This window comes from Zonotrichia albicollis, chromosome 10 (genome assembly GCF_047830755.1).
Source record: "Zonotrichia albicollis isolate bZonAlb1 chromosome 10, bZonAlb1.hap1, whole genome shotgun sequence".
Lineage (NCBI taxonomy): Eukaryota > Metazoa > Chordata > Aves > Passeriformes > Passerellidae > Zonotrichia > Zonotrichia albicollis.
The window spans coordinates 1,179,155-1,198,928 of record NC_133828.1 but is presented as its reverse complement, the minus strand read 5'-3'; the positions used below and the strand labels follow the sequence as shown (position 1 = coordinate 1,198,928).

Here is a 19,774-nt window from a genome sequence, read left to right as displayed (position 1 = left end):
CTGAGCACCTTTTCCTGCAGGAATTGCCCCAAAATCCCCCCTGAGCTGCCCTGGGCCAGCCTGAGGCCGCTCCCTCTGCTCCTGTCCCTGTTCCCTGGGAGCAGAGCCCGACCCGCCCGGCTGTGCCCTCCTGGCAGGGAATTGCAGAGAGGGAAAAGATCCCTGGGGATCCTCCTGTGCTCCAGGTGAGCCCTGCCCGGCTCCCTCAGGGATTGTGCGGCCCCTGCCCGGCTCCCTCAGGGATTGTGCGGCCCCTGCTCGGCTCCCTCAGGGATTGTGCAGGCCCTGCCCGGCTCCCTCAGGGATTGTGCGGCCCCTGCCCGGCTCCCTCGGGGATTGTGCGGCCCCTGCCCGGCTCCCTCAGGGATTGTGCGGCCCCTGCCCGGCTCCCTCGGGGATTCTGCAGCCCCTGCCCGGCTCCCTTGGAGATTGTGCAGCCCCTGCCCGGCTCCCTCAGGGATTCTGCAGCCCCTGCCCGGCTCCCTCAGGGATTCTGCGGCCCCTGCCCGGCTCCCTCAGGGATTGTGCGGCCCCTGCCCGGCTCCCTCGGGGATTGTGCGGCCCCTGCCCGGCTCCCTCAGGGATTCTGCGGCCCCTGCCCGGCTCCCTCAGGGATTCTCCAGGCCCTGCCCGGCTCCCTCAGGGATTCTCCAGGCCCTGCCCAGCTCCGTTTCCTTCCCTGGACATGCTCCAGCCCCTGATCTCTTCCCAAGTTATTAATATCTGCATTAATTAATAGATAAAATATAATGAGGTTGTTCCTCAGCATTGAGAAGCAAATGGACGAGACAGGGAAATAAAATGAACGTTTTCATGGAAGTTCTCCATAAAAAGATGTAGGAAATCACAGATTTTTTTTTGTTTAATAGGGCATTCCTAAATATAAAAAGATATTTTAAAATATTTTTAATCTGCTTTTTGATCCTTTTCCCTTCCTATTAATGAGGAAAATGGGGATCTCTGGATAATTCTCTGGGAGAACAAAGGAATTTGCCTGTTGGTAATGAGGGCTCTGTTGTCTGGCACAGCCTCATCCCCCAGCTCCTCTGGGAGCTGATTCATCCCATTCCTGAGCTGAGATCCCAGGAGAGAGGAGCCAGGGGCTGCTCCCAGTGGGAAACAGAATTCTCAGCATAACGAGGGGCACACCTCACAATTACATCCCAAATTAAACGTCTGGAGAGATCCGCTTCCCTGGGAAAACAGAATTCTGCTGGAGGAGAGCTCAGCTCTCATTTTTGGGATACTGAGCCTATTTTTAATTGGTGCCTTCTCCTGTTTTTGTGTGGATAAAAGGAAAATCTTTATTTGTGATGAGATGAGTCAGGAGCCAGAGTTTTTAATAAAGCCAAGCTGGGTTTACGAAAACCATTCCAGGGGTGGTGAAGGTGGATTGTGAAGATGTTTGGAAAGATGATGGAAAACCATGAAGGGGAGCTGGGGTGACTCTGGGATTTTCCCCAAATATTTGATGGGCTTTTCTCTCCCCATTGCAGGGGTGATGAAGGTGGATTATGGAGATATTTCCCTCAGGAAGGCCCTGCAGGGGAGCTGGGGCAGCCCTGGGATTTTCCCCAAACTGGGATGTCTGATGGGCTGTTCTCTCCCCGTTGCAGGGGTGGTGAAGGTGGATTATGGAGACGTTTCTGTGAGGAAGGCCCTGCGGGAGAGGCTGGGCTGCAAACCCTTCTCGTGGTACCTGGAGAACGTGTACCCCGACTCGCAGATCCCGCGGCGCTACTACTCCCTGGGAGAGGTATGGGATTCTCTGCCGGGAGGGGATGGGATGGGCTGGGAATGGAGGACAAGGGCAGGGCAGGAAAGAAAGGAAAGCAGGAATTGCAGGAAACCAGGAAGTGAAGCACACCAGGAATGGCGGCAAAACCAGGAGTGGAGGAAACCAGGAAGGAAAGGAAATCAATCTGTGCAGGAAACCAGGAAGGAAAGGAAATCAATCTGTGCAGGAAAACAGGACTGGAGGAAACCAGGAATTAGAGAAAATCAATCCATGCAGGAAACCAGGAATGAAAGGAAATCAATCTGTGCAGGAAACCAGGAATGAAAGGTAATCAATCAGTGCAGGAAATCTGGAGTGGAGGAAACCAGGAATTAGAGAAAATCAATCCATGCAGGAAACCAGGAATTAGAGAAAATCAATCCGTGCAAGAAACCAGGAATGAAAGGAAATCAATCCGTGCAAGAAACCAGGAATGAAAGGAAATCAATCCGTGCAAGAAACCAGGAATTAAAGGAAATCAATCCGTGCAGGAAACCAGGAATTAGAGGTGCAGGAAACCAGGAATGAAAGGAAATCAATCCGTGCAGGAAACCAGGAATGAAAGGAAATCAATCCGTGCAGGAAACCAGGAATTAGAGGAAATCAATCCGTGCAGGAAACCAGGAATTAGAGAAAATCAATCCGTGCAGGAAACCAGGAATGAAAGGAAATCAATCCGTGCAAGAAACCAGGAATGAAAGGAAATCAATCCGTGCAAGAAACCAGGAATTAAAGGAAATCAATCCGTGCAGGAAACCAGGAATTAGAGAAAATCAATCCGTGCAGGAAACCAGGAATGAAAGGAAATCAATCCGTGCAGGAAACCAGGAATGAAAGGAAATCAATCCGTGCAGGAAACCAGGAATTAGAGGAAATCAATCCGTGCAGGAAACCAGGAATTAGAGAAAATCAATCCGTGCAGGAAACCAGGAATTAGAGAAAATCAATCCGTGCAGGAAACCAGGAATGAAAGGAAATCAATCCGTGCAGGAAACCAGGAATTAGAGAAAATCAATCCGTGCCAGAAACCAGGAATTAAAGGAAATCAATCCATGCAAGAAACCAGGAATTAAAGGAAATCAATCCGTGCAAGAAACCAGGAATTAAAGGAAGTTAATTAGTGCAGGAAACCAGGAATTAGAGGAAACCAGGAATTAGAGGAAACCAGGAATTAGAGGAAACCAGGAATTAGAGGAAACCAATCTGTGCAGGAAACCCTCCATGGGTCACACAAACCAGTAAGTAAAGCAAGAACTGCAAACCAGTAAGGGAAGGAAACCAGTACAAGGAAGTAGGGAGTCTAGGAAAGCAGGAGAACCAAGAAATAAAGGAAACCAGTAAGAACTGGAAACCAGTAAGCAAAGGAAACCAGTAACTACAACAAACCAACAAGTAAAGAAAACCAGTAAATCCAGGACACCAAGAAGGGCAGCAAACCAGTAAGGAAAGGAAACCAGTAACTACAGCAAACCAGTAGTACTGGAAACCAGTAAGTAAAAGAAATCAGCAATGCAGGAAACCAGTAAATAAAGGGAAACGGGAGTACAGGAAATCAGTGAGTAAAGGAAAAACCAGTAGTAGAGGAAACCAGTAAGAACTGGAAACCTGTTAGTAGGGAATACAGTAGGTACCGAAAACCAGCAATTGCAGGAATCCAGTAAATACCACAAACCAGTAAGGACAGAAACCAGTAAGTGCAGTGAACCAGGAGGTGTCCAGAGCCAGTGGATCCATTCCCAAGGGGATGAGTGGCTTTGGGGCCAAGACTCAGGTCCTGGAGTTCCTTTCTTATCTCTTGATTCCATTTTTTAAAGTCCTTTCTAAGGAGAAGTTGCTGTTCCAAACATATTCCCTCTCTTTAAAAATCTCCCACTAAATCAAGTGTCTATTCCAAATGTTCACCAGAAAAATTTGTCTCCCAAGTGGAGCAGGAGATTGGAAAAGTGAAGTTTGGGATTAATATTTTGACACAATGAATATGCAGCCCTTGGGGGAAACCTTCCATCATCATTAATTGCTTAGAAAGAGACTAGAAATGGCTTTTTTTTTATTTTTTTATTTTTTAAAAAAATGTTTGTTCACTGAGTGTTTTCCAGCCTGGAGCTGAGGGTCAAGGACATTCCTGGTGATCACCAGGAGCTGGAATTCCTTTCAAATCCAACAAACTCACAGTTAGAAATATTGCATTGAGTTGTACCTACACTGCCTTTTAAAAGCTCCGGAATGGGTTGATTTGAGATGATGGAATAACAATCAAAGGATTTGGTGATGGAATAACAATCCTGGAATAACGCTCTGAGGAACAAATGGCTTTTTTTTTTTTTTTTTACATCCCAGGGAAGTGATTTCCCACTGAAATTTGCCATTGTAGGCAGGAATAAAAGGCGCTGGAGGGTTCAGGGTTTAATCCTGCCAAAATAAAGGGAAATGGGGGTTTCCAGCAAGGAAAGGACTTGTCTAGGGAATGTCAAATAAAGTGGGATTGTGGCGCGTTGTCAGGCTGGAAAATGGGATGAGAAAGGCAGAAAGGAGTGATTAAAACACCTGACGTGTGCAGGGTGGCCTCAGTTCCCATGGAAACTGCGGCTCAGGCAGGAGCTGGGAATTCCAGCCCTGCCTGGTGCTCCAGTGCAGCAGGAAAAGGGAATTGCAGCCTCAAAGCCCAGGGAGCAGCAGAGAAACGGGGGATTTTTAAGGCATTGGAAGGGCATTTTTTGGACGTTTCCTGTCGGATCTCAGGATCTCAGTCCTGAGGTGCCACCGAGACCACCTTGGGGGGCTCGGGAGTCCTGGAATGTTCCAGAAGTGTCTGGTGGCTGGACTTTGATCCTACACAGGAGACGACACCTGTATGAGGACAGGAGGGTTTCACCGGGGTGAATGGTGAAGGGATTGGTTAATTAGAGAGTGAAACACAGGGTTTAGGATTTCTGTACAGGGGGGTTTAGAGGAGTAAGATGGAGGAATTGGGGCCTGTCCTGTCCTTCTTCTTCTTCTTCTTCTCCTCCATCTTCTTTGGCCATGGTGGCACTCTTGGATTGGTTATTACTGAGAGTGCACCGAGTTATAAGAATAAATGGTATTGGGGAAAAATGATAAATATTGTACACGTAACCATGGGTATAAAGATAGGTGACCGCCCGGAGGGCAGCACAGTGTGCTCATGGCTGGCTGCTGAGCAGAGCTCTGTCGGGCTGAAAGAACATCTTTTAGATAAACAATTAATAAACATAAAAACCGAAAGAAGAACTGAAGCCTCTTCTCGTCCTTTGATACGTGGGCTGCCCCAAGGCCACCTCGGGCCTTTCCAGGCCCCTCAAACAGCCGAGAAACCCGGACAGTTTCCCTGCCTTGCAGAAGAGATTTGGGCAGGATTTGATGCATCCAGGCTGGAGCAGCATCATTATCCCATAAATGAGCCGTGTCCTGCCCTGGATGGCTCCTCCTGGGCTCAAACCCGAGGAAAAATGGTGTAAATGAAAGGGGAGCAGCACCAGGCCTCAAAGTGCATTTCCCAAGTGGGTGTTTTGTTGTTTTCTGGGAGAAACAGGAAGAAAATGAATGGAAATTTTGACAGATTTGGGATAATCATCCTGAATTCCCTCATGGAATAATGAGAGGTGTTCCTGGCCATGGATGAGCTTTGGGGCCACTTCCAACCCAGACCATTCCCTGATTATTTGGGAATGGGATCTGTTCACAGATTGCAATTTTCTGCACAGATCTGGCAGGTCCAGGAAATATTTTAAGGAATATTTCACCTCTTTCCTTTCTCCAGATCAGGAATGTTGAAACCAACCAGTGCTTGGACAACATGGGCCGCAAGGAGAACGAAAAAGTGGGATTTTTCAACTGCCATGGCATGGGAGGGAACCAGGTAAACAAAACCAGGGAAAAGTGGCTTTATTTGTCCAAGAATTCCTTTGGAATATTTTAAATATCTGTTTCAATTCTTTTTTAGATTTTGTGTGAAAGTAATATCAAAATAATCAATGAAAATTCCAAAATACTTTCAGTTTTGAGCTGAAGGATTTTAAGAGGACTCAGCCATTGTTTTGCAATTTCAGCTCCAGATTTTGGGGGAATATTGGTGCACATCCAGTGAATATATTTAATAGAATCCTGTTTATATATATTTAATATATATTTATATATATATATATATATTATAGTGAATATATTTAATAGAATCCTGCTGTCATTTTATAATAATTTTAACATTCTTTAACATGAACATCCATTAACATGAACTTTAGGAAATGTGATCAGGAATTTGAATTTATTTTTGTAAAAATGAAATGGGCAGGAATCTCCATGAATGTGGCTGGGTCTATCTGTTCTTAATGTGTGTAGGAAAATAAATATCCAGGATATTCATGGAAATTCTTTAATGGAATTCCAATAGTGGGAGCCTGGGGTGTTTCATTCAGAGGGGTGGAAAGGGAGTGGAAAAGGGGATGGAATTCTTGGTCTTGTGACCAACAACACTGGGTTAATTAGGACAAAATTTGCATATTCCAGTGGATATTCAAATTAGCATGGCTGCTCCAGATGAGGTTTGGGATGTAAATTATAATTAAGGGACTTTTAAGCATATTTTAAATTACCTGTATTTTAATGAATTAGAATTTATTATTTATGTGCAGAATTTTCCAGGGGTGGTGCCAGCCTGGCACGGTCACAATTCCCTGGTAGCTGTGGTGTTGCAGACCCCTGCTCCTGGCCACATTCCTGCTGGGAAAGGCTGGGATGCTCCATCCCTGATTTATCCTGGAGCTTCATCCCAGCTCCTGCCATCTCCTCCATCCTCACTGGAGCTTGGCCTCGTTTCCCTGCTTTTTGGCTGGGAAAACCTTCCCTTCCCCTGAATTCCCATGGATTTCTCCAATAGAGAACCTTTCCCTTCCCCTGAATTCCCATGGATTTCTCCAAAGCAAAACCTTTCCCTTCCCCTGAATTCCCATGGATTTCTCCAGTGGAAAACCTTTCCCTTCCCCTGAATTCCCATGGATTTCTCCAGTGGAAAACCTTTCCCTTCCCCTGAATTCCCATGGATTTCTCCAGTGGAGAACCTTCCCTGAATTCCCATGGATTTCTCCAAGGGAGAACCTTTCCCTTCCCCTGAATTCTGGTGGATTCCTCCAGTGGAAAACCTTTCCATTTCCCTGAATTCCCATTGATTTCTCCAAGGGAAAACCTTTCCCTTAGTTCCTATGGATTTCTCCAGTGGTAAACCTTTCCCTTCCCCTGAATTCTCATGGATTCCTCCAGCGGAGAACCTTCCCTAAATTCCCATGGATTTCTCCAAGGGAGAACCTTTCCCTTCCCCTGAATTCTCATGGATTCCTCCAGTGGTAAACCTTTCCCTTCCCATGAATTCCCATGGATTTCTCCAGTGGAAAACCTTTCCCTGAATTCCCATGGATTTCTCCAGGGAGAACCTTCCCTGAATTCCCATGGATTTCTCCAGGAGAAAACCTTTCCCTTCCCCTGAATTCCCATGGATTTCTCCAGGAGAAAACCTTTCCCTTCCCCTGAATTCCCGTGGATTTCTCCAAGGGAGAACCTTCCCTAAGTTCCCATGGATTTCTCCAGGAGAAAACCTTTCCCTTCCCCTGAATTCCCATGGGTTTCTCCAAGGGAAAACCTTTCCCTTCCCCTGAATTCTGGTGGATTCCTCCAGTGGAAAACCTTTCCCTTCTCCTGAATGGGAAAACCTTTTTTTTCCCCTGAATTCCCATGGATTTCTCCAATAGAGAACCTTTCCCTTCCCCTGAATTCCCGTGGATTTCTCCAGTGGAAAACCTTTCCCTTCCCCTGAATTCCCACTGATTTCTCCAAGGGAAAACCTTTCCCTTAGTTCCTATGGATTTCTCTAGTGGTAAACCTTTCCCTTCCCCTGAATGGGAAAACCTTTTTTTTCCCCTGAATTCCCATGGATTTCTCCAAGGGAGAACCTTTCCCTTCCCCTGAATTCCCATGGATTTCTCCAGGGGAGAACCTTCCCTGAATTCCCGTGGATTTCTCCAATAGAGATCCTTTCCCTTCCCCTGAATTCCCATGGATTTCTCCAGGGGAAAACCTTTCCCTGAATTCCCATGGGTTTCTCCAATGCAAAACCTTTCCCTTTCCCTGAATTCCCATGGATTTCTCCAGTGGAGAACCTTTCCCTTCCCTTGAATTCCCATGGATTTCTCCAATAGAGAACCTTTCCCTTCCCCTGAATTCCCATGGATTTCTCCAGGGGAAAACCTTTCCCTGAATTCCCATGGATTTCTCCAGGGGAAAACCTTCCCCTGAATTCCCATGGATTTCTCCAGGGGAAAACCTTTCCCTTCCCCTGAATTCCCGTGGGTTTCTCCGATGAAAGGCTCCAGCTGCCCAGCCCGGGGTCCCTCCCAGGGCCGGGGTTGGTTCCCAGCCCTTTCCCAGCCCTTTCCCAGCCCTTTCCCAGCCCTTTCCCAGCCCTTTCCCAGCCCTTTCCCAGCCCTTTTCCCAGCCCTTTTCCCAGCCCTTTTCCCAGCCCTTTTCCCAGCCCTTTTCCCAGCCCTTTTCCCAGCCCCTTTCCCAGCCCCTTTCCCAGCCCTTTCCCAGCCCCTCTGTGTTCCAGGTGTTCTCCTACACGGCGGACAAGGAGATCCGCACGGACGACCTGTGCCTGGACGTGTCGCGGCTCAACGGCCCCGTCCTCATGCTCAAGTGCCACCACCTGAGGGGCAACCAGCTCTGGGAGTACGATGCTGAGGTACCCCGGGCCTGGGGGGTGGGATTCTGGCACAATCCCAGCAGCCCTGAGGCTGGAAAAGCATTCCAGGGTCATGGTGTGCCAGCTGTGCCCACCCTGTGCCCAGCCTTGAATTCCTGGGAAACCTCCAGGGATGGGCACTGCAAACCCCCCTGGGCAGCTCCAGTCCCATGGGGAAATTCCTGCTGCTGGCCACACACACCAAGGTTCCAATTCCAAGCCAGTTTCTGGGGAAATCCTCCTGGGATTTGCCCAATTCCATGTTTCCATCTCGCTTTAAACGATTCCCACAGGGATTTCCGTTCACACTGAGTGCCACCTCCAGGGATGGGCACTCCAAACCTCCCTGGGCAGCTCCAATCCCATGGGGAAATTCCACACACACCAAGGTTCCAATTCCAAGCCAGTTTCTGGGGAAATCCTCCTGGGATTTGCCCAATTCCATGTTTCCATCTCACTTTAAGCGATTCCCACAGGGATTTCTGTTCACACCGAGTGCCACCTCCAGGGATGGGCACTGCAAACCTCCCTGGGCAGCCCCTGCCAAGGCCTGAGCCCCCTTTCTGTGCTATTGGTGAGGTTCCCCAGATGGAAGAGGAAAGCATGAATCCAACTCCATGTTGTTAGAAGGCAAATTTATTATTTTATGTTACTATATTATCTAAAAGAATGCTGTACTAAAACGATACAAAAAGAATACAGAAAGGATACAGACAGAAGGCTAAAAAGATCACAATGAAAATTCATGACTCTCTCCAGAGCCCTGACACAGCTGGGCTCTGTAGAGAGTAATGAATTTTCATTATAATAAATAATGAAATGGCCAATAAATAAAAACAACTCACATGAAACCAATCAAACATTGACCAGTTGGTAAGCAATGTCCAAACCACATTCCAAAGCAGCAGAACACAGGAGAAGCAAATCAGACAATTATTGCAAAAAAAAAAAAAATTGTTTGCATTTTTCTCTGAGGCTGCTCAGCTTCCCAGGGGCAAAGCCCTGGGCAAAGAGATTTTTCCAGAAAATATCACAGTGACACCCTTTCCATGGGGAAATTCCTGCTGGTGTCCACCCCAAGGCTGGAAAAGCCCTCCCAGGTCATCCCAGCTGTGCCCCATCCCCACCTTGTACTAATTTTTATGAAATCTAGTGTTTTTCCCATAGAATTTTCATATAATTTAATATAATTTTTCCTATCAATTTTTCATTCAGGAATTCCTTGGGCACCTCCACCCTTCCTGCCTGGAAGGCTGGAATTCTTCCAATAAAATACAGGGAATGTGCTGGTTTTTCCCTTAAATTGAGCAGAATTTCCCAGGAATGGTGTAAAACCCAGCTCGGCCATGAGATGGAGCTCCTAAAACAGGAATACTCCGTGTTTTTATGGCATCTCCAAGGATTGGCTGCTTGTTCTCCTGGAAAACATCCCATTGCATTCCCTGTCCCTGGATTTATTGGGCAAAGCTTTTTATTGCCAATTTTCCTTGGAATATTCAGATTTCAGCTGCCGATTTTCCCTTTCATTTCATTATTGTCATTATTATATATTTGTTCCTGTATTATTAACCTCCAAACATTCCTAATATCCAGGACTTTTTTTCCCCAAGAAAACAACCAGTTGAGATATTCCAATTTTTTTTTTTTTTTCCCAAGAGAAACAATTGCAGGATATTTCCTGAATCCCTTGTATTCATTAATTTGATTTTCCAGTGGAATTACACTGATTTTTTCCTTACCTTGCTTGTTCAGGCATTGCATGGAGGGATTTTGGAGGGATTTTGGGATGATTCCCGTTGTGACATCTGGGGAAACCTCTGGATGTGGAGAGGGATGAGATTCCTCAGGGTTTATTCCTGACAGATTCCTCGGGATTTATTGTTTGCACAACGCTCTGAGGGACAGGATGGGATTGTTGGTGTATCCTGGCAGGGCCAGGGTTGGGATCAGTGATCCCTGTGGATCCCTCCCCGCTCAGAATTCCATGATTTTTTTTCTGGATAATTGCCGCTGTTTGTCCCCGGTTGTGATGCCTCCCTGCAAAGTTGTGGAATTTCCATCCAGGGAGAGCTGAGGGGCTGCACAAAAAAATGTTCCTTGGATCACTGACTCCGCTTTCCTTGTGTCTTCCCTTCCCCTCAGTATTTTGGGAAATGGGAGTATAGCTTTGAGGTAAGTCTGGTGCAATCCCTGTGCCAAATCCCAATCCCTGGAATAGCTCCTGTGGCAGTGCCCTCACCCAGTGCTTCCCCATAGCTGCTGCTCCAATTTCCAGAGCTTCCCTCTCCCTGAGCCAGCCTGGGAGAAGTTTTTGGGGATATTTCTAGGAAAACGCCATCTGTGGATCTTCCCAATGGGGAATGGGATTGGGAGCCACACTCTGGATCATGGGAATGCTCTCAATAGCAAGGCAGAAGTTTTGGGATATTTCTAGGAAAACCCCATCTCTGCCTGGATCTTCCTAATGGGGAATAGCAATCCAAGGGTAGGAAGAACAGGACTGGGAGCCACAATCTGGATCATGGGAATGCTCTCATTAGCAAGGCAGAAGTTTTTGGGATATTTCTAGGAAAACCCCATCTGTGGATCTTCCCAATGGGGAATGGCAATCCAAGCATAGGGAGAATGGGATTGGGAGCCACAATCTGGATCATGGGAATGCTCTTAAGAGCAAGGTGGAAGTTCTGGGATATTTCTAACCCCATCTGTGGATCTTCCCAATGGGGAATAGCAATCCAAGGGTAGGAAGAACAGGACTGGGAGCCACACTCTGGATCATGGGAATGCTCTCCAGAGCAAGGTGGAAGTTTGGGGATATTTTTATCCAATACAAGGATGGGTAGAAATATCCCAAATATGTGGATCTGTGGATCTTCCCAGCAGGGATTTACAGCAATCCAAAGATAGGGAGAATGAGCTGCAATCCTCTCTGGTTCGTGGGAATGCTCTCAAGAACAAGGCAGAAATTTTGGGATATTTCTAGGAAAACCCCATCTGTGGATCTTCCCAATGGGGAATGGCAATCCAGGCATAGGGAGAACAGGACTGGGAGCCACACTCTGGATCATGGGAATGCTCTCAATATTAAGGCAGAAGTTTTGGGGATTTTTCTAGGAAAACCCCATCTGTGGATCTTCCCAATGGGGAATGGCAATCCAAGGGTAGGAAGAACGGGATTTGGAGCCACACTCTGGATCATGGGAATGCTCTCATTAGCAAGGCAGAAGTTTTGGGGATTTTTCTAGGAAAACCCCATCTGTGGATCTTCCCAATGGGGAAGGGCAATCCAAGCATAGGGAGAATGGGATTGGGAGCCACACTCTGGATCATGGGAATGCTCTTAAGAGCAAGGTGGAAGTTCTGGGATATTTCTAACCCCATCTGTGGATCTTCCCAATGGGGAATAGCAATCCACGGGTAGGGAGAACGGGATTGGGAGCCACACTCTGGATCATGGGAACACTCTCAGAGCAGAGAGCAGATTTTGTGTGCGATTCCACCCCAGCCCACGAACCCCCTCCGCCCATCCCCGTCTGTTCCCATCCCGCTCTCCATGAACCATTCCCGGTTTTCCGCGCCATTCCCCCTTTTCCAGAGGCGCACGTTCCTGCACATCATCACGCAGTCGTGCCTGACGCTGGGCAGGCTGGAGGACGGCTCGCAGGGCCCCACGGTGGAGGCCTGCGACGGGAGCCCCCTGCAGAGCTGGAGCCTCAGGAATTACTCCCGCCTGGAGGTCTTTAGGAAGGTTTACTCCAGCCCCACGGATTACTTCCTGTAGGGGCATCGGGACTGGGAGCGGAGCTGGGATGGGGTAAGGAATTGCCAGGGAATCTTCCTGCCCCGGGCTCTGCCGAGTTTCTGTCTTGTTTTACTTTGGGGTGGAATTTTTGTGTTTTTGGAAATTTTTTTGGCGGTTTTGCGAATGTTCATTTTTTCACGGAATTCGTAGAGCTTCGTGGAATGCTTCAGGGAATTTTATGAGATTTTTTGAAACACTTTTTCACACAGTTTTCATTATTCCCTGAAATTTTCCCTGACGTTTTCCATGAAATTTTCTATGAAATTTTCATGGATCTTTTGTAGAATTTTCATAGAATTTTCTAGCAATTTTTCATAGAATTTTCTAGCAATTTTTCATAGAATTTTCTAGCAATTTTTCATAGATTTTTCGTACAAATATTTCATAAAATTTTTGTACAATTATTTCATAAAATTTTCGTACAATTATTTAATAGAATTTTCGTACAATTGTTTCATAAAAGTTTCGTACAAATATTTCATAAAATTGTCATACAATTATTTCATAAAATTTTCGTACAATTATTTCATAAAATTTTCGTACAATTATTTCATAAAATTTTCGTACAATTGTTTCATAAAATTTTCGTACAATTGTTTCATAAAATTTTCGTACAATTGTTTCATAAAATTTTCGTACAATTGTTTCATAAATTTTTCGTACAATTATTTCATAAAATTTTCGTACAATTATTTCATAAAATTTTCGTACAATTATTTCATAAAATTTTCGTACAATTGTTTCATAAAATTTTTGTACAATTATTTCATAAAATTTTCGTACAATTATTTCATAAAATTTTTGTACAATTATTTCATAAAATTTTCGTACAATTATTTCATAAAATTTTCGTACAATTATTTCATAAAATTTTTGTACAATTATTTCATAAAATTTTCGTACAATTATTTCATAAAATTTTCGTACAATTATTTCATAAAATTTTCGTACAAATATTTCATAAAATTTTCGTACAATTATTTCATAAATTTTTCGTACAAATATTTCATAAAATTTTCGTACAATTATTTCATAAATTTTTCGTACAAATATTTCATAAAATTTTCGTACAAATATTTCATAAAATTGTCGTACAAATATTTCATAAAATTGTCGTACAATTATTTCATAAAATTTTCGTACAATTATTTAATAGAATTTTTCATGGAATTTCCACAGAATGTTGATTTAATTTTTGGTAGAATTTTAGTAGAATTTTTGATCAAATTTTTATGAAATCTAATGTTTTTCCCATAGAATTTTCATATAATTTAATAGATTTTTTATATCAAATTTTTCTATAAAACAAGACAGAAGTTTATTTTATAGCTGTAGGATAGAACAGATGTTTAGTGTTAGCTCTTAGTTTTTAATAATTATTAGTTACTAGTAATTATTAGTCTTACTAGTTGTTAGTTTTAATTAGTTTTGGATGAATTAACCTCCCTTGATCTCTTGCTGTCACCATGATTGTTCCAATCTGCAGGAGCTGAAGATTTGGTTTCTATTCCCAGACATAAAAATTATTCCAGTTGCAAAATGTTTTCTCAAAAAGGTTCCACTTTTCCTAGGATTTTCCATGGATTTTTCCTAGAATTTTCCTAGAATTTGTTATTTTTTATAGATTTTTTTTTTGTCCCTTGTACTTTTCATGGAATTCTTCCCATTTAGTGAAATAGCACAAGGAGATGGGTGGTAGGAAAACCAAATTCCTTTTTGGAATTTCCCACCGGTTTAGTTGGAACACTAGAAAAAAGTCTTTCTTTATATCTACATATATTTAATATTATATATATGTATGTGTATTTATTTTGTAATTTTTATTTCTATATAAAATTAAAAAATATAAAACTATAATAGTTATAAATTTACACTCATAAATACCCATATTTTTATTATGTAATATATAAGCATTATGCTATATTTTTCAGTAAATATAATATTACATAGAAATATTATAAATAATGAACATAAATGGTGTTTATGAGCCCTGAGAGCATCAGACTCTTGTGAAAATAATTCCTGATTTCCCTTTGGTTAGGAGTATTATTATATTATTTTATTTTAATTTATATTTTATATTCTTGTCTGCTGTATTATTAGTATATTATTTTATATCTCTCATATTTTATACTATTCTAGATTATATTATTTAATCTATTTTTAGTCCCTTAAATTTTGTATTCTGCATTATTTTTATATTTGTTTATATTGCACATAACATATTATAGTAATCTATATTATTTAATGTATTATTTTTATATTATCTATAATCTCACCTTTTATATTAATTTTTTCCTATAGTTTATTTATTTTATAATTTTTTAATATTATATCAATATTTATCCTCCTGGGTGAGCCCAAGACCTCAAGCAGCTCCCACATTCCAGCCCCTCTATCCCTGAGGAGATCCCAAGGTTTGACATCAGCCTGGGCTGTTTGGGATGAATTTTGGGATTAATTCCTCCTTTCCTGAGGGCTCCAGGATTTTCCTGCCCGTCCTGGTTTTCCCTGTTTATTCCCTTGCCATAAAACCGGGCTCTGCTGCAGTGGATGATCTGCAGACAGGATTTCCACCCTGGAATTGCCCATTCCCAGGGATCTTGGGACAGCTGGGAATGTTCCCCTGGAGAAGGGAAGGATCCAGGGAGAGCTTCCAGAACATTCCAGGGCCTGAAGGGGCTCCAGGAGAGCTGAGAGGGGCTGGGGACAGGGATGGAGGGACAGGAGCCAGGGAATGGCTCCCAGTGCCAGAGGCAGGGATGGATGGGACATTGGGAATTGGGAATTCCTGGCTGGGATGGGTGGGCAGGCCCTGGCACAGAGAAGCTCTGGAGCGAGTCCTGAGGAGGCCACGGAGAAGCTCCAAGCACTGGAGATTCTCTCTGGGGACAAAATGCAGCAAAATAATTGTTCCAAAATCTCCTTTTCTTACCCCTCCCTGCCTTCTCCCCATGGTGCCTCCCAAATCCTGATGCTGGGCCAGAGCAGCACATGGAATTGTGGATGATGGCTGGAGCAGGGAAGGCCCCAGGCAGAGCTCAGAGCCCCTGGCAGGGCCTGAAGGGGCTCCAGGAGAGCTGAGAGGGGCTGGGGACAGGGATGGAGGGACAGGAGCCAGGGAATGGCAGGGATGGATGGGACATTGGGAATTGGGAATTCCTGGCTGGGAGGGTGGGCAGGCCCTGGCACAATCCCAAGGATTGGTGGTGGGAATGCTCCCGGCTCAGCTGGGACTGAACCTCTCTGGTGTTGTTTAAGGACAGAATTTCCTGTTGAACTTTCTGGGATTTCTGCGGGAATTTGTTCTCCCTGTGGAACAGGTGGTGTTTTGTTCCTTCCAATACATTTTGTGTCCTCCTAATTCTCCCATCCCTCAGGAATGTGGGATCACAGGAGGTGTCCCAAGGAGGAAACAGCAGCATATCCATGGAATACTGAGCAAATCCATTCCCATCAACAACAAAAAATCCCTGCTCTGGTCCCAAACATTCCACATGTCCATGGCCGTGGAGACCAAACTCCTCCATCCAGCAGCTGTGCCTTGGAAATACAAGATTTCCTTGGAGTTCTCTTCCCTTTGCTGAGGGTTTGTTGGCTCAGCAGAGGGAGGAGCGGGGTGGTGGGGCTGTCCTGGAGCTCCAGCAGGTTTGCTCCAGTGACCAAACCAGGCTGAAATGCCAGAAAATTGCAATTTCCGGGGTGGAATTCTGTGGTGGTGCTCACAGGGGTCCCAGGATGAGGGAAGAGATGAGGATCTGACTCCATGTTTCAGAAAATTATTATTATTATTATTATTATTATTATTATTATTATTATTATTATTATTATTATTATTATTATTATTTCAGAATAATATAATATTACATATTATATATGTAATATATATTTTATGATATATATTACATTAAAACTATACTAAAAGAATAGAAGAAAGGATTTCATCAGAAGGTTTGCAAGGAATAGAAAGGAATGGAATGATAATAAAATCTTGTGACTGACCAGAGATTCTGAGACAGCTGCACTGTGATTGGCCATTAATTAGAAACAACCGCGTGAGCCCAATCCCAGATGCACCTGTTGCATTCTACAGCAGCAGATAACCATTGTTTGCATTTTGGATAACCATTGGTTGCATTTTGTTCCTGAGGCTTCTCAGGAGAAAAATCCTGGCAAAGGGATTTTTCAGAGAATATCACAGCTGCAGGATTCCAGCGGAACGCTGTGTTCTCAGCAGGAATTCTCTGTCCCCCCTTGCAGAAGCTCACCCTGAGGCACCTCAACAGCAACCAGTGCCTGGCGGAGCCGTCGGACGAGGACCGGCTGGTGCCCACCGTGCGCGACTGCGGCGGCGGCCGCGCCCAGCAGTGGCTGCTGCGCAACATGACCCTGCCGGCGTGACCCCGCCTGGCCCCGCTGCTCCCGGGGAGCCCGGGGAGCCCGGGGAGCCCGGCCCCGCAGAGCCACCCCCGGCTGGGGCTCCTGCTGCCGCCGGGCCCTCGGGCTCCTCCGGGGATCCAGGTGAGCCAGGACCGGCTGGTACTGACAGCAGCGGGCTCCAGGCTCCAGAGGCAGCGGCTGACCCTGGAGGAGGTGGGATAAGGAGGAGTTGCATTCACTCCTGAGATTCCAGAGGCACCTTGGAGAGGTTGGGATATGGGGGTGTCACTGTCACCCCAGAGATTCCAGAGGCACCATCTGACCTTGGAGAAGTTGGGATATGGAGGTGTTGCTGTCACTCCAGAGGCATCATCGTCTGACCTAGGAGAAGTTGGGATAGGGACGCATTGCTGTCACTCCAGAGGCACCAGTTCACCTTGGAGAAGTTGGGATAGGGAGATTTCATTGTCACCCCAGGGATTCCAGAGGCACCTTGGAGAAGTTGGGATATGGGGGTGTCACTGTCACTCCTGAGATTCCAGAGAAGCAGCTGACCTTGGAGGAGTGGGGATAGGGAGGCATTGCTGTCACTCCAGAGATTCCAGAGGCACCTTGGAGAAGAAGTTGGGATATGGAGGTGTTGCTGTCACTCCAGAGGCATCATCATCTGACCTAGGAGAAGTTGGGATATGGAGGCATTTCTGTCACTCTGGAGATTCCAGAGGCACATCTGACCTGGGAGAAGGTGGGATAGGGAGGCATTGCTGTCACTCCAGAGACACCCGTTCACCTTGGAGAAGTTGGGATAGGGAGGTGTCACTGTCACTCCAGAGATTCCAGAGGCACATCTGACCTGGGAGAAGGTGGGATAGGGAGATTTCATTGTCACCCCAGGGATTCCAGAGACACCTTGGAGAAGTTGGGATATGGAGGTGTCACTGTCACTCCAGAGATTCCAGAGACAGCAGCTGACCTTGGAGAAGTTGGGATAGGGAGGCATTGCTGTCACTCCAGGGATTCCAGAGGCACCTTGGAGAAGAAGTTGGGATATGGAGGTGTTGCTGTCACTCCAGAGGCACCAGTTCACCTTGGAGAAGTTTGGGATAGGGAGGTGTCACTGTCACCCCAGAGATTCCAGAGGCACCATCTGACCTTGGAGAAGTTGGGATATGGAGGCATTGCTGTCACTCTGGAGATTCCAGAGACAGCCGCTGACCTTGGAGAAGTTGGGATAGGGAGATTTCATTGTCACCCCAGGGATTCCAGAGACACCTTGGAGAAGTTGGGATATGGAGGTGTCACTGCCACCCCAGAGATTCCAGAGGCACCATCTGACCTTGGAGAAATTGGGATGTGGAGGTGTCACTGTCACACGTCACCACGGAGCGGTGGCCCAGTCTGAAGGCCCTGTGGCACCAGCTGGCACTGGGAGCCATCCTGGGAGGTGTGGCCCGAGCTGGTGGGATGTGCTGGGCTCTCCTGGAGAATATCCTGGGGAATCCTGGGTGTTCTCTGGTGCCCAGTGGGATTTGGCAGCGCCAAAGCTTCTTGGGTTGTGCTGGGAAAAAAACCAGGATCCAGTGTTGGGAAAACCAGGCCAGGAGTGCACTTCACCAGGAATTCCAGCAGATGAGGCCACAGGAGACGTGGGAATGCTGAGGGGAAGGAGTGGCACTCGTGGGACCTCGGGGTGGCACGGAGGGAGCTGTCCCCTCCTTCCATGGCAACCGAGCTGGGGCTCAGGGGACACCTGGAAGGACCAAAATTGAGACCTCTGGAGTTTGGAGGGTCTCCATCCCTCCATCCCAACGCATCCATGAGTCCCTGCATCCCAGCCCTGGCCCTGGATCCGCTCCCAGCTCTGCCTCCAGGTGTTCTGGAATCACAGGGGCTCCTTTCTGGTTTCAGGAATTCGGGGGCTCCCTCCTGGTGTGGGTGTGGGTGTTCCCACAGCGCTGCTGGCCCTCAGGAGCTGCTCCTGCTGGGATGTGGGGACAGGGACATTCCCGTGGGAGCCACCCCAAATGCAGCTGTGGCCCTCTGGGCTGGGATTTTGGGAATTCTCACTGCCTGAAATCCCAGGGCAGCGGGATCCCAGCACGGGTAAGTGGGGAAATATTTCCCAGGATTTCCCTCACAATTCCCCAAAAATCTCTGTAAATGCACTGGGTCATTAAAAATGCTGGTATTTTCTGTATCTGCTGTGGTGGTCCTGGATTCATCCTGGGGTTTATGGACGGTGGAAATGACAATATTTGCTGGACACTGAGCATTAAAGGGGAAGCAGGAGGGGGTTCAGCTGGCAAAGGGATTGCTGGGCGGCCATGGAGCTGGAATATCCTGGATTAACCTGGATTGGGGCTCATCTCCACCCTCCCGCCCAAATATTCCTGCTCCTCATCCTCCAGAAATACAAAATGTGATTTAAAAATCCCACAGAAAAGGGGGAGGTTTTATTCTTTGTAAAAAGAACAGGAGAACACCAGGATCCAATTTAACCAGGGATTTCCATGCAGACAAAGAGGAACCAGTCATTTATTTCACCTCCTTCCCGAGGGTTTGGCCGCAGCACAGCGCTGGGTGGGAATTGGGGTTGGGGTGGGAATTGGGGTTGGGGTGGGAATTGGGGTTGGGGTGGGGAATGTCCTGGGGACAGTGGGACAGGGCGGTGTCACCTCCTGGCTCCACATCCCCAGCCCTGTCCCATCCCAAGGCTCCTTGGCGCTGCAACCAGAGCTATTTACAAAATTAGGATTTTATAAATAGAGCTTCTATATTAATACATAATTCTGTAATTCGTCCTACACTGCTGCAGTGCCCTTCAATCAACCAAATCACAAAAGGACTAATTAACAACTCGTTTAAAATGAGATTCCCCACATCCAGAGTTGCTTCCTTGTCCAAAACCCATGGAAAAACCCCAGCTAAAATCCCTTTTCTCAGTAATTCCTGTTCCAGGTTGTCCCTGCAGGTGTCTGGGGGGTTGGAGCTGCAGGTGACACCAAACCCTGGTGAGGCCCAGCTGGTAATTAAAGCCTTTGGAGGTAATTAACTGCTCCTGTTAATGATG

At 46.1% G+C, this 19,774-nt stretch overlaps 1 protein-coding gene across 17 annotated transcripts in view; it reads left to right on the top strand.

Moving 5' to 3' along the window:
• Window positions 1-18,901, top strand: part of GALNT13 (polypeptide N-acetylgalactosaminyltransferase 13) — a 53,930-nt gene extending 35,029 nt beyond the window's left edge. The window contains exons 10-17 of one of the 17 annotated variants that reach the window (XM_074547754.1): window positions 1,617-1,756; window positions 5,556-5,654; window positions 8,388-8,522; window positions 16,585-17,219; window positions 17,463-17,517; window positions 17,581-17,759; window positions 17,816-17,999; window positions 18,064-18,901. In XM_074547754.1, coding sequence (XP_074403855.1) covers window positions 1,617-1,756; window positions 5,556-5,654; window positions 8,388-8,522; window positions 16,585-16,725 — 515 coding nt within the window. In that variant the 3' untranslated portion in view covers window positions 16,726-17,219; window positions 17,463-17,517; window positions 17,581-17,759; window positions 17,816-17,999; window positions 18,064-18,901. Of the gene's footprint in view, window positions 1-1,616; window positions 1,757-5,555; window positions 5,655-8,387; window positions 8,523-16,584; window positions 17,220-17,462; window positions 18,000-18,063 lie in introns of all 17 variants that reach the window. The other 16 variants (XM_074547769.1, XM_074547766.1, XM_074547765.1 and 13 more) reach the window with 16 other exon arrangements.
• The last annotated feature ends 873 nt before the right edge of the window (window positions 18,902-19,774 follow it).